Source organism: Plectropomus leopardus, chromosome 5 (assembly GCF_026936395.1).
Source record: "Plectropomus leopardus strain MGB_pleo_1.0 chromosome 5, ASM2693639v1, whole genome shotgun sequence".
NCBI classification, from domain to species: domain Eukaryota; kingdom Metazoa; phylum Chordata; class Actinopteri; order Perciformes; family Serranidae; genus Plectropomus; species Plectropomus leopardus.
Genome location: NC_142180.1, coordinates 37,298,769 through 37,320,784, shown reverse-complemented (window position 1 = coordinate 37,320,784; position 22,016 = coordinate 37,298,769). Strand labels below are relative to the sequence as shown.

Sequence of the window (22,016 nt, the reverse complement as noted above, 5' to 3'; positions counted from 1 at the left end):
GCGGCAGGCCCTGCGATTATTTCCAGTGACAGACGATGGCGCCACTCTGCAGCTATTAGGGCCGTGATATTTCCCAGAGGTTGGAGTCACCCTCCGTAAACTAAGTAGTTATTGAATGTCAACTAATTACACTCGGACGTGAGATGAATTCAGTTTAGGAAAAAAAACGCTCCTGCAGTCAAGAAATGACATTTATGCATTTTATAAGGATAATATTCAGCTGTTACAGCCAATCACAGCTTTATTTATACTTTAGGATTAAATATGATAATAAATGACGCGATTTACTGTTTTTGAGGACGCGCGGGACTGTTTGCTGCAGCCTCTCCTCTCCCTGTCAATGTTTTCAACTGTGCACATTTGACACTTTTCTCTCTCACCTCTCCGAGTCCATCTCCACCATTCACCTCCATCCTCCATCTGCGTGTCCATCTCACCTCCCCTCTGATTGGTCCGATTTGTTATTCCCTGTAAATGGACTGTGCGCTCATTGGCTGCGCCGGCGCCGTCGTCACGCGGCTAAAAGGGGTTTTTACTGGAGGTTTCTTCCTGTCAGCGACACATGTAGAACAAGCAGCTAACGGGACCCGAAGAGCAGACCGGAGGACACTCAATTACAGCCTCCGTGCCAGCCAGCCTTTTCTTTTTTTTCTGTGTGCCAAAACGCGCACTTCTCCGCTCCGTTTGAGGACATTTACGGCGTGCGTAAACGCGCAATTACGCCTTGCGATGGACTCCTTTTGTTCCGGCGAGAAAAAGACCAGTAAAGCAGTAAAACGGGAACCATCCGGTGGAAATACTATCTGATAACTCCATTTGCAGCTTGTTGCCAGAGCTCGAGCCCCCCCTCCCCTCTCTCTCCACCTTCAGCAAAGGGTTTTTCTGCGGAGCTGGAGGCCGACCGCGCGCGACATCCAGCTTTTTTTTTTTTTTAACCTGTACTTTTTGGGACTGTTGTCGCGTACCTGTTTACCTGCCAGACGTTTAACTTTACAGCCATTACGCTCAAAAGAGACAAACGAGGTGGGTTGATGTCACGCGTAAAATAATCATTTTAAAAATGCTTGATTCTTTCTAATTATAGCAGTATCTTTCTGCTGGTGATATTTGATTTCCTGTGCGACATTATCCCCTATATACCCCCGTAATGACACCGCTGTGATGCCTTTATTTTCCATTAAAACGCAGGAGCTTTTAGCACATGGCTGCCTCATATGTTTTTCCTCTCTCTCTCTCTTTCTCTCTCTCTCTTTCTATTTCCATGACTTGCGCCCAAATTGCCTGCCCGTGTAATTACTTGAGTTAGCCCATTTAAGTTAAAAGCCACCCCCCTCCTCCTCCTCCTCTTTCTCCTCCATCTCTCAGCGGAAAAAAAACTCTCTGAATGAAACTTGACGATGGTCCGTCTTGTTTATCCAGGGAGTCACTTTCAGGTCGCCTTTTTGATTCATCTCCTTTTAGATTTAATCAGCACTAAGGTACGCTGTGGTTTGTCCCTAAGAGCCATCGCTAATGGGCTTACTGAATGCTTTTCTCTCTCTGTGTGTGTGTGTGTGTGTGTGTGTGTGTGCGCGCGCGCGCGCGCGCCCTCCCCCCTCCTCTTCCCTCCCCAACTCTAATTAGCCTACCTGCCTTTCAACAAAGATTTGGCTTTATCCAGGCATGCAGTCTGCCTGACCAAATTGGAGAGGATTACATTTTTCGAAGAGCCACGTTCATTTTTGTGCGTAAATCTGCATTAGATTCACAACACTTAGCACCATTGCACCAGGATGTGGTTTAATCAGTGTGTATAGGTGTTGTTATTAATTCTGCTGATGTTAAGTATGAAATGCAAGGACAGATCATCTTCAGGGTCAAAGGCCCAGCCAGCATCAAGTGTTGGTAAACACAAGACATGTCAGTTTTCGGTTACATACAGGACTCTTTTGCCATAACAACAACCACCACCACCTCCCCTCTGTTGGAGCTGCACTGAGTGTGTGGCCACACTTGTGTGCTATTTTGAATTTATCAGGAGAGATTGACAAAAGCTCGTTCTGCAAAATTGCTGTTCGTTTTTTAAGAGAGATCAACAAAAAGCTTGTGCTTTTTGCAGTTTTGAATTCCTTACGAGAGCTCAGCCAAAGCTCATGCAACAAAATTGTTAGGTTTTTTAGGAGAGGTCAACAAAAACTCATGCTGCATAATTGTGGATAGTTTCTTAGGAAGGCTCATCAAAAGCTCTGGCAGCAAAATTGTTGTTGCATTTTTTAAGGAGAGCTCAACAAAAGCTCGTGCTGCAAAATCGTGTGCAAAGTATTGTGCTGTTTTGAATTTTCTTAGACGAGCTCAACAAAAGCTCGTGCTGCAAAAGTAGTTTCTTAGGAGGGCTCAAACAAAGCTTGTGATTCAAAACTGTGAATTTCTGAGGAGAACTCAACAAAAAGCCTGTGTTCCAAAAAAATGGTTGTTTATTCTGTAGGAGAACTCAACAAAAGCTTGCGCTGGAAAAAAATTGTGCAAAGTGTGCTATTGTTGATTTTATTAGGAGAGCTCACCCAAAAGCTGGTGCTGCATTAGTGCTCCTTTGGCTCGCAGGGTTAACAGTTAACAGACGTTCATCGTGAGAGGTCCGACAAAGCAACAGCACGAGGATCAAGGGCAGATTAGTTCACTAAATGACTCGGAGCTCTTGTTCTTGCAGCAAAACAGGACTCGTTTTGGTGCAGTTTGCAGCCTGCAGCTGCCAAAAGACAATGCATGATTTACAAAGATGTGCAAGGGGCTGCAACTTTCAATTTCATAACTGATCGATGCACTTGTGGCATGGCGTATAAATGACCCTGCACCACTCTGTGACCCCTCAGGTCCTGACTTAACTGTCTTGACCTTTTATTTTGATAAAACCAAAGACATTTGTACTTGAAACTGATGCATAAAAAATCACCAGAATGCAGGAAATTAAGTGTTTGATGCTTAAACATCTTCTGACAGAGGACTTTTACATCAGACGTAAGTTAACTTTTGGTCAGAATGAAATTCGAGTTCATGAAATGTCTAACATTTGAAGTGTGGACTTTGACATTATGACGATTTTCGGACATTGGGTTTTGTTCTCCGTACATTACGACTGAATGTTGTTATTCTACGTCAAGATAATGTTGGTATTAGACATTTGGAAGATGTTGGATTTTGGTTTCTTAACAATACCAACAAAATATCAATCTGTTGTCAGTACTCTACCTCAAATTAGTTGGCATTAGATGTTGTCCTGACATTGAATTTTGGTCACTAGACGTCACAACTTAATTTAATCAAAAACTGGTGGCCAGCTGGGACGTGTCCCCCTCAGTGTTGAAATGAAACATACACCCCTGTCTATTTACATCACCTATGTGCAATAACTTTGTGTAGGTCACTGCAATAATTTTGTTTTAGACTTCAGTGCTATTATTTTAAGTAGGGCATCTGTGCATGTATCTGCATGTTAACTGTAGTTTAATTGCAGTGTATTCAGATCCTTTACTTAAGTAAAAGTACCAATGCAGAGAAATCTTTAAAAACAAACAGAATACCCCCAAAACTCTAAATTATACCAAAAAAATGAAACAAAAGCAAAACCTAAAAAGCATTTTTTTAAAAAAACAACCCTCAAAATAATAAGAGGAATAGAAAAACACACCTAAAAACCTCAAAATTAGAGAAAAAAATAAATTATGGGGGAAAAATATCTCAAAATTATTTAAAAATAAACAAAACCTCCAAAAAATAGTCAAAAACCGAGAAAAAAAACAAAACATAGAAAACTTAAAAGTACTGAAAAATGAAAAAAAAAAAGTTTATTAAAACCTTTGGCAACTAATTTTCTGTCAGTTGTTGCAGCTGCACCTGTATGAACTGTAATTCAATTTATTACAAAACATCAGATTTTAATAAACTTGTGTTTTTATGCAAAAATCTTAATTTGTAAAGTAACTAAAGAGTCCAGATGTATGTAGTGAAGTAAAAAGTACATTATTTTACTCTGAAATGTAGTAAGGTCAAAGTATAAGCTGGCATGGAAAGTACCTGAAATTTGTACTGAAGTACAGTATTTGAGTAAATGTACTTTGTTACCTTCCACCACTGTCTGATTGTACGTGTGTGGTCGTGTCGCCTGTGTACTCGTGAATGTCCAAGACAGATTTCTGCTGAGGGAGACAATGAAGGCTAATCTTATTTTGTCTTACATGTCTTGTGTGTTTTTAGGGACAATGGTGAACCCCGGAGGCAGCAGCCAGCCACCGCCGGTGGGCACAGGCTCTCTGTCCTGGAAGCGGTGCGCGGGGTGCGGGGGCAAAATCGCAGACCGTTTCCTCCTCTACACCATGGACAGCTACTGGCACAGCCGGTGCCTCAAGTGCTCCTGCTGCCAGGCCCAGCTGGGCGAAATCGGCACGTCGTGCTACACAAAAAGCGGCATGATCCTCTGCAGAAACGACTACATCAGGTGAGGAGAAGAATGCACTGTTTAGATTGGCAGTCATTTTCAGGAGATTAGCGCAGATTATGTGAAGCCGTTCTAATGTTACAGCATGAATTTCTTTTTAGGAGAACTTGTTTCTTAGAAGGCAGATACTTTTGAAAGTCCTGGATTGTATTAAGAAGCAATATTAAATCAACTCATAAGCGGACAAAAATGGGTTCTAGTCATGCAACCAGCAGCAACGTTTGGGTGCATTTCTGCAGAACATGTGTCTCAAATTGTCTTAACATCATCAGTGTTTGTTAAAATATCGTGGTTGAAGTCTTTGCCCTGGAAGAGGTCAAACACGCTGGCATGTCGACAAAGCAAAAGAGTTGTTCTGCATGCCATCTGCACGTCTGTCCTGTCTGCTGCTCACGGTCAACCCAAGGACACAAAATTGGTCCTGTAGGATTTATGTTTGCTCTGCGAGACATATGTTGTTGTTTTTTTATGGAACAGAAAAGCACCATTTAATTAGCAAAGAGAGCCTTTTTAAATATTCTAGTAGGTGTGCCAGACACCCAACCACAGCTTATTGATGACACTCTCATTCTGGTAATGTAGAGCGGGCTGATGTGACGGCACAAGGTTTACTGAGAGTTCAAATACTTCCTTGAATCACCCTGGGGCGCCATGATGGTATTGATTTCTATTAATTAACTGCTTTGACGATTATTCTCTAACGCTTGTTTTCTGAGTGTAATTTGCACAAGTTAAATTACATGTAAATTCTGAGTTTGGGTTGCAACCTCTTGACAGACTTATTATTATCTGTTATAATGACCCTCAAAAATGGTTGCACAAATGTTTTATGACGATAATTGAAACTTGAATTTAAAAAAAATTATGGAAGCATGTGTAAAAAGTCTTTTTGGAAAATGACTGAAATGAGGGTTCATACACATTTTTACCCAAAAAATTTCGAGGACTTTGAGGCAAATTTCAAGGACCATAGATTCTCTGAAACAATCATCAGCATTACTGATTAGTTCTTATTCATTGCTATAAAATAGCTTTTAAAACTACATATTTTTTAAAAAAAAATGAATTCAGAACAGGATTAGAACCTCATATTCAAATATAACTCAGGGACTGTTTGTTATTTATGAGAGAGGAGGGGGTAATGCAGAAAGGGGGAGGCGTGTCTAATGATTTTTTAAGCACTGGGGAGGGACATATGTTTTTTATTTGTCATTTAGGAAGGGGCATACAACTTTTTTTTCTTTAATTGTTTTGGGCAGTTTTTTTAAAGAAAGTATTTTGGCTATTTGTGATTTTTAAAGAAATATTTTGTCATTTTTGTTTGTAGTCTTTCAATAAATGTTATGATTTTTAAAGAAAGTATTTTGAGGTTATATTCTTAATTTTTGGGTGAATTTTTTAAAGAAAACATTTTGGCGTGTTTTTTATTTTTTTCTTTATTTTTTGGGTGAGTTTTAAAGAAAACATTTTGGCATGTTTTTTTTTCTTTAATGTTTTTGGGTGAGTTTTAAAGAAAACATGTTGGCATTTTTTACTTTTATTTGTTTGTTTTATTTATTTATCACAGCCAAAAACTGCAAAAACAGAAATCATCGTTGGATGTGAAAATTTCTAAAGGTCCTTGCACATGTGTCATGTGATCTAATACAGGTTTGTGAAACAAATTAATCGTTCTTCCAAAGCTTTCAAGGTATATTGAGTATTCCATGACTTTTCCAGGTTTGTTGTGACTGTGTGAACCCTGTAAAATAAAGCTGAGATTCTCCCTCCAGTTGCATTTTCTCAGTACCATAGATGAGCAGATATTCACAGTATGATACCGTCAGTTTTCATACCATCTTGAAACCGGTTTACTGCTGCAACACTTGTTTGGGATCATTTCTTTTTGCATTAATAATCAAAAAAGATGCACTGCAGTCAACATGCATGCTGCTATTAAATCTGCACGGATAATTCAAAATCTAAAGTGTGCCTCTCACACCCACCTCATAAAAAGGATGAGGAAGTCAATGGGGTACTTCATTCATAATGGGACTATAACGTAATTAAAATTGGAAGGGGGGGGGGGATGTGGATACACCTTTCCACTTGTAATGAGAGCATGCTTGGTGGAAGAGCTAAAACGCATATTATGGAACCAGGAGATCTCTGTGGAGATAAAGATAGGAGAGCGGGGAGGGAGAGAAAAAAAAACATCTGACAGTGAGTCTACACAATTAAATGCTTTAATTATAGTCCCCCTCCATTTCCTTTAGTCCTGATGGGTTTTATCTAATGAGATCTGGTCCCTGGCTTGTATCCGCTCCCAATGACGTGTCCGAAATGAATGAGAGCCACACTGCAAACAAAACATTTAATTAACCAAATTGGCTTTTGAGAGAGAGCAAGAGAGAAAGACAGATAGAGAAGAGGGATTATTGCGAAGGCCATTTGCTGCTGTTTTTTTCCCCCTCCTCATCTTAAAGGGGCAGACTCATTTTTGTAACATACATTTTAACAGGGTTCATACGGTCACGAAAAACACGGAAAAGTCATGGAATTAGCAAGTAGCAATATTCAGGCCTGGAAATGTTTTGGGAAACTAAATATACCGTGAAAGTTTTGGAAAAGAAAAAAAGTTAGAAATTATCCCTGGAGTTTCAGTTTTCTGACTGTCCTTGAACAAATTTTTCTATTTTTACAGTTTGTGGTGGTGATAAATGGTTTTTAAAAGAAAACATCTGATTTTTTAAAAGAAACATGCCTTCAGGTTTGAGGGGAAAAAAATCACCAAAATGTTTTCTTTAAAAATTGCCAAACATTGTTAAAAAAAAACCCAAAAATTCTTTTTCTTTAAAAATTATTATCAAAAATGACAACACAACACTAGAAAAAAAACAAAAAAAAATGTTTTCTTTGAAAATCACCCAATTTTTTTTGATAGAAAAACACAATGCCAACATGTTTTCTTTCAATACCACCAAAAATGTTTTTAAAAAAAAAATATATATATATATATATATATATATATATATATATATATATATACACATATGTATATATATGCCATATATTTAGGTATGCCCCTCCCCTAAAGCCAAAATAAAAAACAGAAATCCCTCCCCAGGGCTTAAAAAATTATTGGACATCCATCAGCTTTAGTCACCACCCCCTCCCTTCTCATAAATAACAAACAGTCCCTAAATAATATTTAAACATTCAGTTCTAATCCTGTTCTGAACTCATTTTTGAATATACATGTTTTAAAAAGCTGTTAATGAAAAATAACCGACAAGGAGTATCAGTGGTCGTTTCAGACAACGTATGGACTTGAAAATTTGCCTCAAAGTCGTGGAAAAGTCTTTGAAAGTTAGTGGTAAAAAATGTGTATGTTTTAAGCTTCAGACTCAGATAAGAAAATCTGATTGATCGGGAGTCGAAACGCATCACATCACAGCTATAATGGGATGTATGCCTGGCCTGGGATGATACCCATCTCCCATCAATCACAATATTCACACACATCACATGACAATGTTTTTCATGCAGCGCCGCGCCACTGCCAGAAAAAAAAAAGCTCCAACTCGAAGCCAAAGTTGCGTTTGCTGTGGGGATCATGTTGTTTTAAGCTGGAGGTGATATTATTTCTGCGGGCTGCTAGTAGAGGGAGAATTAATTTACTTGTGTGGCTGCTGGATTCAGGGAGAATGCTGTCCCCTTAATTGAATAAGCCTAGGTAATTAAATGGCACTTTTCCAATAGAACGTGTGAGGTAAATCTAATAGTTGGTTATTTAATATCACTTTGAAGTCTGCCCACTCAAGCACTATGACAGCACAAGAGAATGTGAACTATTAGGCCGCGAAAAAAAAAAAACGGGATCTCAGAAATTAATTAAATCGCATGCAATTTAGGGGAAACGTTTATCTTGATTTGTCATAACAGAATTAATTCAAGGCCTTCAATTCACTTGGGGCCAGATCTGTTACTCTGAATTAACCAAGTGTAATTTGGCTGATCCCCCACCACCACCGCCACCGCCACCCTCCACCCACCCCCGCACACACACACATCTCCCCACCCCCTGTTCCCAAAACACATGCACAACACAGATCCACGCGCGCCCTCCCTCATCCAGGCAATCTCCCCACCCCGCCCGCCCCGGCCCCGGCCCCTCCACCCTCCTCTCTAATGCAGCTCTTGCCATTATGCAAAGCCCCGCTTCAGTATCAATATGGCCTAGTGCTTTTAAGGTGCTTTGGCTGCTGATGTAGAGAGGCATTTTTAATGGACTGTGTTGCAGAAATCATTGTTGTGGGGTAATTTTACCCTACTCAAAGGCCTTGGTGAATGAGGTCTGCATTTACCAGACAGCCGAGCAGCAAGCCATGCTATATTTCACCTGGCAGTCAGTGCTGAAATGAAATCCAATAGTCTTTGCCTATATAGACAACAGACAGCTCTCAATGTGTTTTTTGTTGTTGTTGTTGTTGTTGTTTGTTGTTTAATTTAATGAAACACGCTGGTCGTAGTGAAGTCACATCCACAGAGGGGAAAACAGATAAATCAAGATGAAGCCGGAGACAAAGTTTAGGCTCATTTATACTCCCGATTTTACGTTCGATTCAAACACAGTAAACGTCACTGTCCTCATACGTCCATGCATCCTTTATGTTGCCATAGAAACAGCCAATAGGTGGCCCTAGAGAGCAGAGTTAAAAGTTTTATACAATGCACAAACAAGGCGACGCTGGCGGAGGTCGTAATAATGGACCTCTATACAGAGGCAGCATTGGAGATTGTGGTGTCATTTTTGGTCCTTTTTTTTTTTGCAGAAAACATCTGCATTTCAAATAAAACATTTTTTCAGGTTTGGAAATTAAAATATGTATATGCCAAAATGTTTTTTTTTAATAGAAAAAAAATGATTTGGATTTGGAAAAATAAATTATAAAACAATTCCTTTAAAACTCATCCAAAATTTGTATAGAAAAAAAGCCAAAATGTTCATCCATTCATTTTCCATAATCGCGTTGTCCTTTCAAGGGTCGCGGAGGGGCTGGAGTCAATCCCAGCTGTCAGGCAAAATGTTTTCTTTGAAAAATTGTGGAAAGTTGAAGTGTTTTTTCCCCTAAAAGAAATCATCAAACAAAAAAGAAAAGGAAAAAGGAAAATTGTCAAAACGTTTTCTTTAAATATTGCCTGTCCATACTTCCATACAGCCTTTATGTTGCCATAGCAACAGCCAGTTGATGGCGGAGTCAAAAGTTTTGCACAACTGAAGCTTGAAGGTTTTGAAAGTCCATTAAACATAATAGTGGATACAAAAATTCAAAATCTGACTTATTTCTTCACCAGATTTTACAAAATAACATATATATATATTGATCCAAAAGATTTTTAAATGTAGAAACATAAACTAAATATTTCATAACACTGCATACGTTATTTGAACTATGTAGGCTACATTATTTAGTCTCTGAGATATTCTCCTTTATGTTGCCATGGAAACAGCCAATAGAGGTCACTAGAGGGCAGAGTCAAAAGTTTCATACAACAACAAACAAACAAACAATATGGACTTTTAAATGGAGGCAGCGTTGTAGACGGCGGACATCTGCGCAGCCCTTAAATACAACCCAACACGTATATGGAGAATCTTATTAACTAGTTTCACTCTAGTTTACTTTAGTTTAGTTTATTTGATATGGACATTATAGCCAGACCGATTCTGGATTTTCAGGGCCGATTCGGCAGTATGAGACTGTTTATTTACGTGTTTCACTACAGTTATGAACGCTTGTTTCATATCGTGTGAGAGTCTCGCGTTTTCTCGCGAGAGCACGGTGTTCCTCCGCCTTGCTCAGAGGAGAGAGAAGAACTTAAACAACCACATTCACTATCCCAACTACAAGTTATTTATTAATGAAGCATAATCTTCCCAAAAGATGTGAGGAAGACAAAAATAAACAGTAAGTGGAAAACAGTTCATGCACGTTACTCAGACCCATGGAGAATATTCTCATAAAGGGACAGAGACATGAGTAAGCAACAAGACCTGAAAGATTAAAGGGAGGGTTTGTCATTATATACTGTCTTTTGTAAAATAAATAAATGAATAGTAATAATAGGCTAATGCATTTCACAGCTCTATCTATTCATATTTTCAAGGCTACATACGTAGGCTACACATTGAATTCGTTTTATTAACTTTTAAGAAGCTTATTTAAAGTGCGCTCTGAGCTGCTGTGTCTTCAGGAAAATCGGGACTCAAAATCGGGATTCAATAATAAATGACTCGGCTCAGGATCAGGGCAGAAAAACGTTAATGGAACATCCCTAACAACAACAACAACACCAGATGCAATTCCATACACAAAAGGCCTCCAAAAACACATGCACAAAGATACATCCCCAAATAAACGGGTAAAATACACACCCCAATCCAGAAATACATCCACACAAAGTATTTCTACTGTGGCATTAAGTGTGAGAATGATGCTGTTTCTCTGTTATCTTTGATCTAAACCCTATTTTATAAAAATAAAACTGGGGTGCATTTCTAATTCAGTTGGTGAACAGTTTTCATAGTTTTGCTCCTTTAACAGAGACAAGTGATTTTTTTAGGGGGAAAAAAGCTGAAACCAGATGTGTCACTGCAATTAAAGAGTCCCTTGGCCTTAATTACGCTGACCTGGGGTGTCTGCTTCACCTCAGCGCTGCAGGTGACTGGTGCAGGAGGCCATTAAAGCGCGAGTTCAAACCCATACAGCAACTTAATTTAGCACCCAAAGGCCCCGGCTCCTTAAATCAAACACTCGTATCAAGAGCTATAAAATAATTAACCTGGTATGAGCTCCGCACGTACAAAAGGCTGCAGTGAAAACGTCCTGCCATCTTTGTTTTGACACCTCTCGGATTCGACACATATTTTCAATTTGAGCAAAGTTTGAGAACGAGGCGGCTTTGATTCGCAGGAGAGGAGCGTAGGTTTTTTTTTGCTTTTCCACAGATTGCACGAGAGTCTTAAAGCGAGGGCCTATATGTTCATTTCCACTATCATGTTTGTCCCAGTGAAAGCGGAGAATTGGCAGCGTCGTGACGACAGTCTCCAGTTAATTAGTTTCTGAAATTGAGTTTTGATGGAGCCTTTCCAAATGATGCTAAGACAAAATTTGCTTCTGCCTGGGCTGTCTTATTGAAAGCCATTTCTGTGTCCCCTTTGCAAAGAGCTCCGGCTTGTTTGTTCGTCAATATATCTAACAACTGCTTGGGTTATGGTCGGCGTGCTAGAAGCGTTTATTCCCCTGCGCTCCGTCTCAGCGTGAATTTGTTAAATACTTTCCGTAAAATTGTCCTCAAGAACGCAGAGAGAAAAAAAACTCCTTAATTTCTTTGAAGCCAAACAACTTTATCTGATGCAAACACACACCAGCGTTAACCACCCCCCTCCTATCCCTTTCTTTTTCCATCCCTCTCTCCCCTTCTCTGCGGAGCATGTCAGATGCCGTGGTCTTATTTGATTGCTTAGGAAAAGTGCAGTGATAGAGCAAACACCCGGTGAGATATGATGACAAATGGGTCCAGATCCCAGTAAATTACTTTCTGCTCAAATCGAAATTTCATTCAGTTTGCTGCTCACCGAGATGAAGTAATCTAAATTGTGGACTCAGAAGGAAGATAGAAGGGAAGCTGGAGCAAGCATTTCATTATCAAGAGGCAGAGGGAGAGAGGGGGAGAGAGAGAGAAGGTTAGGGACGAAAGAGATGAGCAGAAGCAAATCTAAAGTGTTGACACCATGATTGAAAAGGTTAACCCATGCACATTATATATCAACCCGAGTAGCTACTGGTTTCTAATGGAAACGCGGCACTGACGGAGCATTCACAGGACTCCTAATGGCAAAAGCACTACGTCTCCGCCTGGATGTACAATCAAATCCTCTTAGGTCCTGATTGCTTATGTTCCAGGTTATTATTAGGCCGCAAAAAAATGCCCGCGCCCAAAAGTAATATGCAGTTTCAGGGACGGAGGATTCATTCCTCCGTCGATATTGTGATGATTCTCTATTTCTTCATTCTGTTTTCCCTTGCAGTTAGAAATGGAGCCGGGGAATAGTGAGCTTAGCTCAACAGACACAAGTGTTGGACGCCGCAGTCCATTACACGAGGATAAATCTACCGCCGTGCAGACAGTGGCTCCACACTAACACCTGCGCTTCTTTTCTTTTTAGATTATTTGGAAACAGTGGCGCCTGCAGCGCTTGTGGTCAGTCCATCCCGGCCAGCGAGCTGGTGATGAGGGCGCAGGGCAACGTGTACCACCTCAAGGTGAGTTTGCTCCACGAAGCTTTGAACCGCACGATGTCACAATGCACGATTTTTAAGATTAGAGCTTCGTTATTCATTTGTTTTTCTTTACAAAGGTGCACACAAGACTAAATTAAGTTTATAAAATAATAATTGCAAATAATTGTTTTTGAATTTGAAAATAATTGCAAAATAAATCTGCTACATATAAAGAGCTTCATCATTTGAAGCCATTATTAATTAAAAAATACAATTAAATCACAGTGATTAAAATAAGGGCAAAATCCGTACAGCGGAAAAAAAGTTGAACGCTATGAAACAGTTTAACGGTTTAACTCTAAAATTCAGTACTTTATAGAAATGAGTCTTTTACACGTTTTCAGTAATTAATTTCGTATGTTTAGGAGGTGTTTTTAAAGAAATCTCTGAATTTCTTTTACATAGACTTAAATTTTTAGTCCTTTTTGTCTGTGGAGGCCATTTCTGCCAGTGTGTTGAAAAAAAGAAAAAGTTTTCTCAAAAGAAACTTCCTTGTATTAATTACTTAGCATCTCAAAATAATCAAAAATAATTCAAATAATGCATTAGTATTTCAAAATAATGAGAAGCCTTCTTAAAATAGCATTTCAAAACAATCCCGAAAAAAAATACTTCAGAATAATGAGTCTGTTTCTAAAAAATAATGAGAAGCCTTATTAAATGTTTCAAAACAATCCCAAAAAATATTTCAAAACAATGAGTTTATACTTCAAAATAATAAGTCTGCTTCTAAAAAATAATGAGAAATTCTCAAAATAATGTGTTAGTATTTCAAAAATAATAAGACACTTTATCAAAGTAATGAAAAACTTTTTTTCAAAATACTGACTTATATCTCAAAAATAATGAAATTCTTTATCAAAATAATGGGTTGGTATCTCATAATATTTAGTTAGTAACTCAAAAATAATATGAAGCAAAAGGTTTCTTATTAAAATGACTTGTGATCTTTTAGTTTTCGAGTCATTGGTGAAAAAATTGTTCCCGTTGGAATTTAAAGGTAGTTGCACGATAAAGCTGCTGATCTGTCAAGAGCGAGATGGTTTTACACATTTTTTTTTTTTGTTAAAAGAAACGAAGCCCCGGTGTTTAAAATGAGATTTTTTTGTTTCTTGGTTTTTGTTTGTTTCCCTTTTGTACTTTACTGTCTTATTTTTATTTATTTTTTTAATTATTCTAAGTTATTATAAGTCCTGGGCAAGAGCAGCGTCTGTGCTAGTTATGTAAATACACTAATTATATTAGTTAACTTAAAAATTTAGTTATTAGACCAGTTAAAGCATATACAAAAAATAATCGCCACCTGTTTTGATTTGTTTGATTCGTTTGATTTATTCATCATTTAAGTCATTTTTAAGCAAAAATGCTAAACTTTGCTTCTCAATTGCGAGAGATTCTGCTTTTGTTTTTCTTATATGATAATAAATTAAATATCTCTGGTTTTTGTCTGTTGGTCAGAAAATATTTGATGGCGCAAACATTGCTTAAGGAAATTATGATGGCAGTGTTTCATTATTTTCTGTCAGTTTATGACTGAACAATAATCAGTTAGTCAAAAACTAACTAACTAACCCCCCGCAGTGTTTCACATGTTCCACCTGCCGGAACCGGCTCGTCCCCGGAGACCGGTTCCACTACATCAACGGCAGCCTGTTCTGCGAACACGACAGACCCACAGCACTCATCAACGGCCATTTGAGTTCACTGCAGACAAACCCACTACTGCCCGACCAGAAGGTAAGACCCCGACCCCGCCGCTCTCTGTGCTCTCAGATTAACCCTTTAAACTGCAGGAAACAATGGTCCACCAGGGCCTTCACTGTCTTGAAATGCTTCCTATCCCCAAAATCTCTACAACCTGAGCTAAAAGGTTATGTTAATTAATAAACAATACTAATTGACAATGGTATTGAAAAAGTGGTATTACAAAAACAATACAAAAAATCTTTTTTCATCTGATTTTACAAAATTAAAAATAGAAAAAATACTGATCCAAAAGATTTTTAAATGCAGTAAAATATTTCTTAACTTTCAGTAAGTTATTTGAACTATGTGCATGATTTAGTTTTTGAAATATGCTCTTTTTTATGAGCAGAGTGCAAATAAAAGGCGTTGCTCAGGTGACACTGTGCATTTTTGCACCGTCGGTAACACAGTGCAATGATGTCATTACGATCGTACAACATGATGAAATCTAGGACAGGAGCTTTAACTTTCTGCAGCAAAAAGATTAAATAATCTAGCCATTAAGGTCCTCATATTACAGTCATGAAAAACCTGGAAAAGTCATGGAATTTACAAACAGCAATTTCTGGCCCTGGAAAAGTCTTGAAAAACTAAAACTACCCTGAAAGTTTTGGAAAAGTCATGGAATTTTTTTTCCCCAAACCTTACTAATAACACATGATATTTGAAACTGTTTACATTTTCTGGCTGTGATAAAAGGTGTCATTGGTGGTACAAGTCGTCTTTAAAAGTCACAAAAAAAGAAAGAAAAAGTTGCCAAATATTTTTAAAGAAACAGAAATTTCCCAAAAATAATTAAGAAAAAAATAATTGCAAAATAAAAACAATTGTCAAAAAATTATTTGTCAAAAATAATAATATATCACCAAAACATCAAAGTTTTTCTTTAAAAAATGCTAAAAATCTAGGGAGAAAAAAAAGCCCATTTCTTCCCCCCCAAAAAAAGCCAAAAATTAAAAAAAAGAGGGCCCAGTTCTTGAAAAATGACTTAACGTGCCTCTTTTTTTGCACCTGCCCCTCCCCTTTAATAATTAACAGTCCCGACATTTACATTTAAATATTCAGTTCTAATCCTGGTCTAAATCGTCATTGTATAGTTACTATATAGTTATATAGTCACTGCAAACAGTGATTTTTTTACAGCCGTCTGCTGGAATTCTGTTTTGAAAGGGTTAAAGTTTGAAAATGGGCTGACGACTTCAAAGTAAAGGACAAGTCAGTAAAAGCTCGTCATCAGTCAGCCGGAGTCGTTAGCAGGAAAAGAAAAACATCTGTAATTTTCGCCGCAACATTTTTCACTCTGTTTACGTTGATGTCGTCGATTCACTGCGAGGCATGCAGCAGACACTAAATCTCACAGAGCAGAGATGAATTTTATTTTTAGACAGCCCATGGATTTTTCCATCATTCTTGTTGGAGGACACAGAAAATCTGTATTAACCGTCGGCACAAAACATGTGAAAATGATTTTTTTATGCCGCCGTCCCGCACTTTGCTCTGTTTGTTACCAGCTGATTCATATTCGAAGTTATTTTTCTGTCCCAACCGCCCTTAAAAAATGACGCCGTTAATACCGAATGTTTAAAACAGCATTTGACTACTGCATCAACAAGACCGGGATCACCTGGGCTAAGTTATCACTCCCAAGGCCAAAAATATGTATCTAAAAGCCCCGAGGCTGCAGGCAGACGGCGAGCTGCAGCCGCCACTACATCATGGAGGCTGTCATCATGGCTTTCCCCTGATTTGATCTTGATGCCTCCAGTGAAAGCAAAACAGAAGGCCTAATCATATACGAAGGATAACTTCATTCTTCAGGATAGCTTCATTCTGCCCGCAGGAGATATAATCATTTTTGCCTCACAACAAGGAGCTTTATTGATACCTTGTCTGCACACACAGAGATACGGGGGGTGTTTGGAGTGTGTCAGACTCTGACTGAAAGAGGAATTATATTGTTGGGAGCATGCATTTCACCTTGAGTGGTTTTGTGAGTAGAGGAGAGGTAGAACTCCATTAAGCCCCCCCTCCTCCTCCTCTTCCTCTCCCTCGCTCCGCTCCCCTCCCTTTCGCGCCACGTCACGGGCCTTTTAAGGGCTTGTCACTTCTACAAATCAGCTCTTAGGGCTCTTAGAGCTCCTCACATTTAAATTGAAAGCCGTTGCATTATCTAGCTTAATTTTAAATGTCTGTTTAAGTCCTTACCCCCCCCTCCCCGTGATGTCTCTTGCAGCATGGCTGGTGTAGTAAATATGAGGCCTCATTGTTTATTTATGCGCTAACATCAATTGCAGTGAAAACTGCTGAATTATTGATGCTAAAATGCAATCTGAATATTGGCCCTGGTGCTTTAATTATAGCAGAGAGAGAATTATTAAATAAACAGAGACGCATCGCTCAGTGGGAGCAGTCTCAGGATGCTTTTGTTATCTCCGCCAGTGAAACACGGAGAATCAGCCCGCTGCTGCCGGAGCGCTTTATCAACACTTCTTCTGCTAAAACAGTCAAATAACGCAGACTTACAGCAGGATAACAAGCGCTCTGAGTCCAAACACCTCATGTAGTCTCCACACGGCTTTAATACACACGGTTCAAGCACATTTTAACGATACACTTCCATGACTTTTCCATCACTTTGAGGCTTATTTTAAAGACAATACATTCTCTGAAACAACCATCAGTACTCCTTATTGCTTCTTTTCATTACTATATAATTTTTAAAAAATATATTATTTAAAAATAATGAATACAGAACAGGATTACAATTTATTGTTTCAATAGAACTTAGGGACTGTTAGTCATTTATGGGGGGAAGGGGGTGGTGCAAAAGGGGGAGGCATGTCAAACATTTTTTTAGGCAGTTTGGAGGGAGCTGTGCTTTTTATTCTGGCTTTGGGGAGAAGCATACAACTTTTGAATGGCTGTTTTTTTATATTTATTTTACCACCGATTTTTAAATAAAACCTGATTATTATTAATAACAATAATATTTTGTGATTTTTTTGAGAAAGACATTTTAGCATATATATTTTTTTTCTTTAAAAAAAATTTAAAAAAGGAAATATTTCACCTTTTTATTATTTTCTTGGCTATTGTTAAAGAAAACATTTAGACAATTTATTTTCTTTTTTTTAAAAAAATTTTGACCATTTTTAAAGAAAACATCTTGGCAATTGTAAGAAAGAGAAAAAAGTGATTTTGAAGAAAACCATTTAGGCACTTTTTATTTTTATTATTCTTTGGAGATTTCTGGAGAAAATCTGTTGGTTTGGTTAGGGTTAGGGTTAGGGTTAGGTGAGGGTTGGTGATTTTTTTTTTTTTTTTTTTTTAAAAAGCAAATATACATGATTATAATATACGTGATTTTTGAAGAAAAATTTTTTAAAAATCACCAAAAATGGTATGATTTATCTCAGCTAGAACCTGTAAAAACAGAAATTGTCATTGAATTTTCAAATTTCCGACAGTCCTTGGATACATCATGTGGTTCATGAAAAAGATCTCCAGGACTTTTCCAAAACTTTCAGGGTATATTTAGTTCACCAAAAACATTTACAGCCCTGGAAATTGCTGTTTGCAGATTAAACGACTTTTCCATGTGTTTTTCATGACCTTATGAACCCTGAATATAGAAACACGAGCTGCGAGTTTAGCAGAGAGGAAAAATGGAGCAGTCACCGCTCACACAGAAACACGGGGTTATCTGCTGACCGTTTGTTTTGATTATGTGCGATTTTGCCGTGACATAATTGGTGTGGTCCGCGTTCACGGCGCGGGACATTTGATGCTCATTTATTAAGCTTTTCTTCCCGAGCTTCTTCCTAATCTCTTTGTTCTGAGCAGACAAATTACCTCTCTCATACGGAGCTGCTTTGACCCAGGGGAGCGAGACCCTCCCAGCGTCAGTCACTTTAATTAGCCCCCAAGTAGGAGTTTGCAATTACTAATAGACTGAAGCCCTCCTAGTGATTTGAGGGATGAAGGGAAAAGTAAATCACCCCTAAGAATCATGAAGAAGAAAAAGCACAAAAAAACATTTTTCTGTTTCACAGGACTGAGCACCTCCTGCAGTTATGTCGGAGCGCGGTTATAATTATACCAAAGAGAATCGCTTCATGGATGCACTTTTAAGTTAATGCAAAGTAAATGGGACACCAGATGGGTTTCAAAGCCTGGCTGATCAATAAATTAAACACTGCTGGAAAGTTGGTCTATCAGGGTGAAACATTTATGGCATTTTGTGAACTCGCACTCTCAATGAGGACGTTTACATGCACAAAACAGTCCGGTTTTTGCCCTTTTTTTGCATAAAAGACAATATTCCTAGGAAGCTGCTAACATAAGAAAAACAATAATCTACCAGTTATTCTGTTCAAATGCAGCCGTGCATACTCTGATAAACGTACCCTAATATGTTGTTTATCAGTGGACAGCTGGAGCCGCTCGTCATTTTGCTTCTTTGCATCAAAATAAGACTTTTTCAGAGTTTCCTGCTTGTTTTCATGTGGGAGCTCAGCCTCCTTCTTTCATTCCTTCAGCCAACTTCTTAAAATGATCGATTGTGATATCAACAAATATCCCAAAACATGTTAATTCGAACTTAAACAATGCGATGAAAAGTACGGATGTAACGATCCATCGCAAGTTAAAAATCAATACAAAATATGTGATTCAAATTGGTGAAATGAAAAATGAACCGCAATACTTTTTTTTAATAGCAAATGGCGTAATCTGCTTTTGATTTCGCTTGCTTGACGTGCCACGCCACTACGTGTTCAACATCCTACGTCATGTCCGAGACTAGAGACAGCTCGCCAACGTAAATAAGATGAAGCAAAGGCTCAGCGACAGGCGATGTTAAGATATAAGATGCTCCCTCCAGTTTCAAATCAGAAGTGTGGCGGATTTGAGCTTCCTTAAGTCAGAAAGTAATAAAGGTGAGAAGACACCAGAAAAAACAAAAACAGTCTGCAAATATTGACAGAAGGTGTTGAACTACACAAATAGTACAACTAACATGATGCAGCATGAGAGCCGGCATCATGGTGAGGAGCTCCGATCAGCCCCGCCTACACACGTTCCCCCAAATGACGACCTCACGGCCAGAAAACCCAAAAAATTACAGGCCAAACAACACTGACAAGCTGCAACCCCGCTCATCCAAACATGTACAAGAGACAAAGAGAGAGCCCGACTTATCACCACGAGAGAGAAATGACCAGCTTAGTTGTTCAAACTCGCCCTCTCTGCTTCCCCTCTAAAGCAAACCTGTCCTCAGCAGCCTCCTCTGTCCCGGTGAGGGTTTTTAACAGCAGGGGACAGTGTGAAAGTCCAGAAGTGCATTCAATGCATAGTTTGTGTTTTGCATTTATACCTCAGAAATAACAAGGAATTCTTTAATTTGACATAGAAAAGAAGAGAAAATGCAGTATTTTGTAGAATTTTTGTTTAAAAATAATTAATGGAATATTTCTCAGTCATAATTTTTCTGTAATCTCATTATGTATTTAAAAAACATAAAGGATAAAATTGTATTGTAAACTGTATCATAAATGGTATCAAATCGCGAGTTGAGTGAATCGTTACATCCCTAATGAAAAATTTTCAAAACTTTTTAAGTCTCGAGTTGCTGATGACACAAAAAACCCAAACATTCATGTTCATTTGCACAAACATGAATAAGACCACACATAAATATATTCCAAACATATACATGCGCTTTTTAAAGTCAAACTTTAAAAAGTATTATACATTGACATTATTTTCTATTTTCATTGAGTAAAGTTTTTAAACCAACATCAGTTCTAATCATAAATATCAAATATTTTCTGAATTTTATGCCTTTAGTTGCCAAGTTTTTGTCATGATGCCACAAAAAAATGAATTATTTTCAGTATACTATATGCAGAGTAGAGACAGGTGGAAAATATTAAAAATGATTTTTATGCTTTGAAAAATTGCACTTTGAATGGGTTTCAATGGTGCATTTTTAACATTTAAAAGTCTGAATGTAAAAATCTAGTTTTCACAGTGTATTTTAAACTTATTGCATGAGCTGAGCTGGAAATTCAAAGATTAAACAAAAATACACAATCTTGCCAAAATGTATGCCACTTGCATAAACACAGCCAAAATTATCAAAAAAAATAAAGACCGAAAAATAGGTAAAAATGCGCCAAACAGTTCCTGAGGGTTAAAAAGATGTTTGCCAGATGTTTGTGGGGTTTTAGTGTGCATGTAAATGTACCCAATTATCCCCTAATTTTTTAAAATTGTATTTTTTCCCCTCACTCCTCAGGTGTGTTAGGCGGGAGCCGTGCAGGAAGCAGGATGTGTGCCTTCATTTTAGCCCTTACTCATCGTCACCTGAGACAGCGTGGATCAGCAGCACCCCGGCCTTTTAGCTGTGCTCCCAGGCCCTCCGCCCCAAAGGAACCCTCCACCCGCCCCACCAGTCACCTGACTTTTATTTCTGCAGCCCATACCCAACGCTCAGCCTTCGACCTTGGCTTTTCCCCAAATACGGGAGGATACTTGCACTTAATGCACCTGAAAAGGGACGCTGAGGACTCCGTGACCTTGGAATTAAAAAAAAAAGGCGACTCCGAGGGGACTCTTGAGGAAGAGAAAATTGAAAAACACATACGAGGATGTTGTGAGGGGGAAGAGACTAACGATGTGGAAGAGATGCAGGCTTTTCAACTCTGCATATTTGTTTAAAGACATTTTGGGGGAAAACCTGGGACCTTTTCATTTTTCCTCTCTTCCTTTTCTATCCTCATTTCCCAACAACATGGTGTTTCCACTTTATATATTTTAAGTGTTGTCAAAGGGGAATGTGTTTTTTTTCTTTGGTGGTATATATAGAAAAAGATGGGGTTTAAAATTTTAAAAAAAATCTGTGGCTTTTTGTGGAAAAACAAATCATGAACACTCTTCTTGGTGTATTTGTAAAACTACCATGTATGTACAGTATGCATGTAAATGTCGTTGTCCCGGCGTGGCTACAGTACATCCGACCCTCCGCACCCCCCACCCCCAGACCTGAACCCATCGCAAACAGAAGAAACCTGCTCATAGTCAGTAATGTAGAGATCATCACCAACATATAAATGCTGAATGAAAGAGAAATTTATTTGTGATATTTTCCGAGACATTTGCTCCAGTATGGTGTATTTAATTAATAAAAATATGGAAGATTTAAAGGCCTCCTTAAATTCATTGTAAAGCTTCAGAATCTGCACGCTTTTTTTTTTTACTCTTCAATTCAACTGGAAAAAATGCATTTTAAAAGACCCAAGTCGTCACTATTAAGCCTCTGTAACCTTAGCAAATTGGTGTGATTTATTTTGGAAACATGGGGAGAACCCAATGAAAACTTGACAAAATATTAGTAAAAAAAGTTAGAAGAAAATTACGTGAAAATAAGCAAAAAACAAGGAAAAAATGACTTCAAAAAGGTGCTGAATTAT

General features: G+C 38.2%; 2 protein-coding genes across 2 annotated transcripts in view; one reads left to right on the top strand and one right to left on the bottom strand.

The window, feature by feature from the left end:
• The first annotated feature begins 536 nt into the window (after window positions 1–536).
• Window positions 537–21,761, top strand: lmo4b (LIM domain only 4b). The gene is made up of 5 exons (XM_042483762.2): window positions 537–1,023; window positions 4,231–4,471; window positions 12,684–12,780; window positions 14,380–14,535; window positions 20,843–21,761. Exons 2-5 carry the CDS (start codon window positions 4,236–4,238, stop codon window positions 20,849–20,851), a joined length of 498 nt encoding a protein of 165 aa, XP_042339696.1. The 5' UTR covers window positions 537–1,023; window positions 4,231–4,235; the 3' UTR covers window positions 20,852–21,761.
• Window positions 5,158–22,016, bottom strand: part of LOC148189619 (uncharacterized) — a 135,078-nt gene continuing 118,219 nt past the window's right edge. The window contains exon 6 of the mRNA XM_088078153.1: window positions 5,158–6,809. The gene's annotated coding sequence lies outside the window, so the exon portion shown is untranslated. The remainder of the gene's footprint in view (window positions 6,810–22,016) is intronic.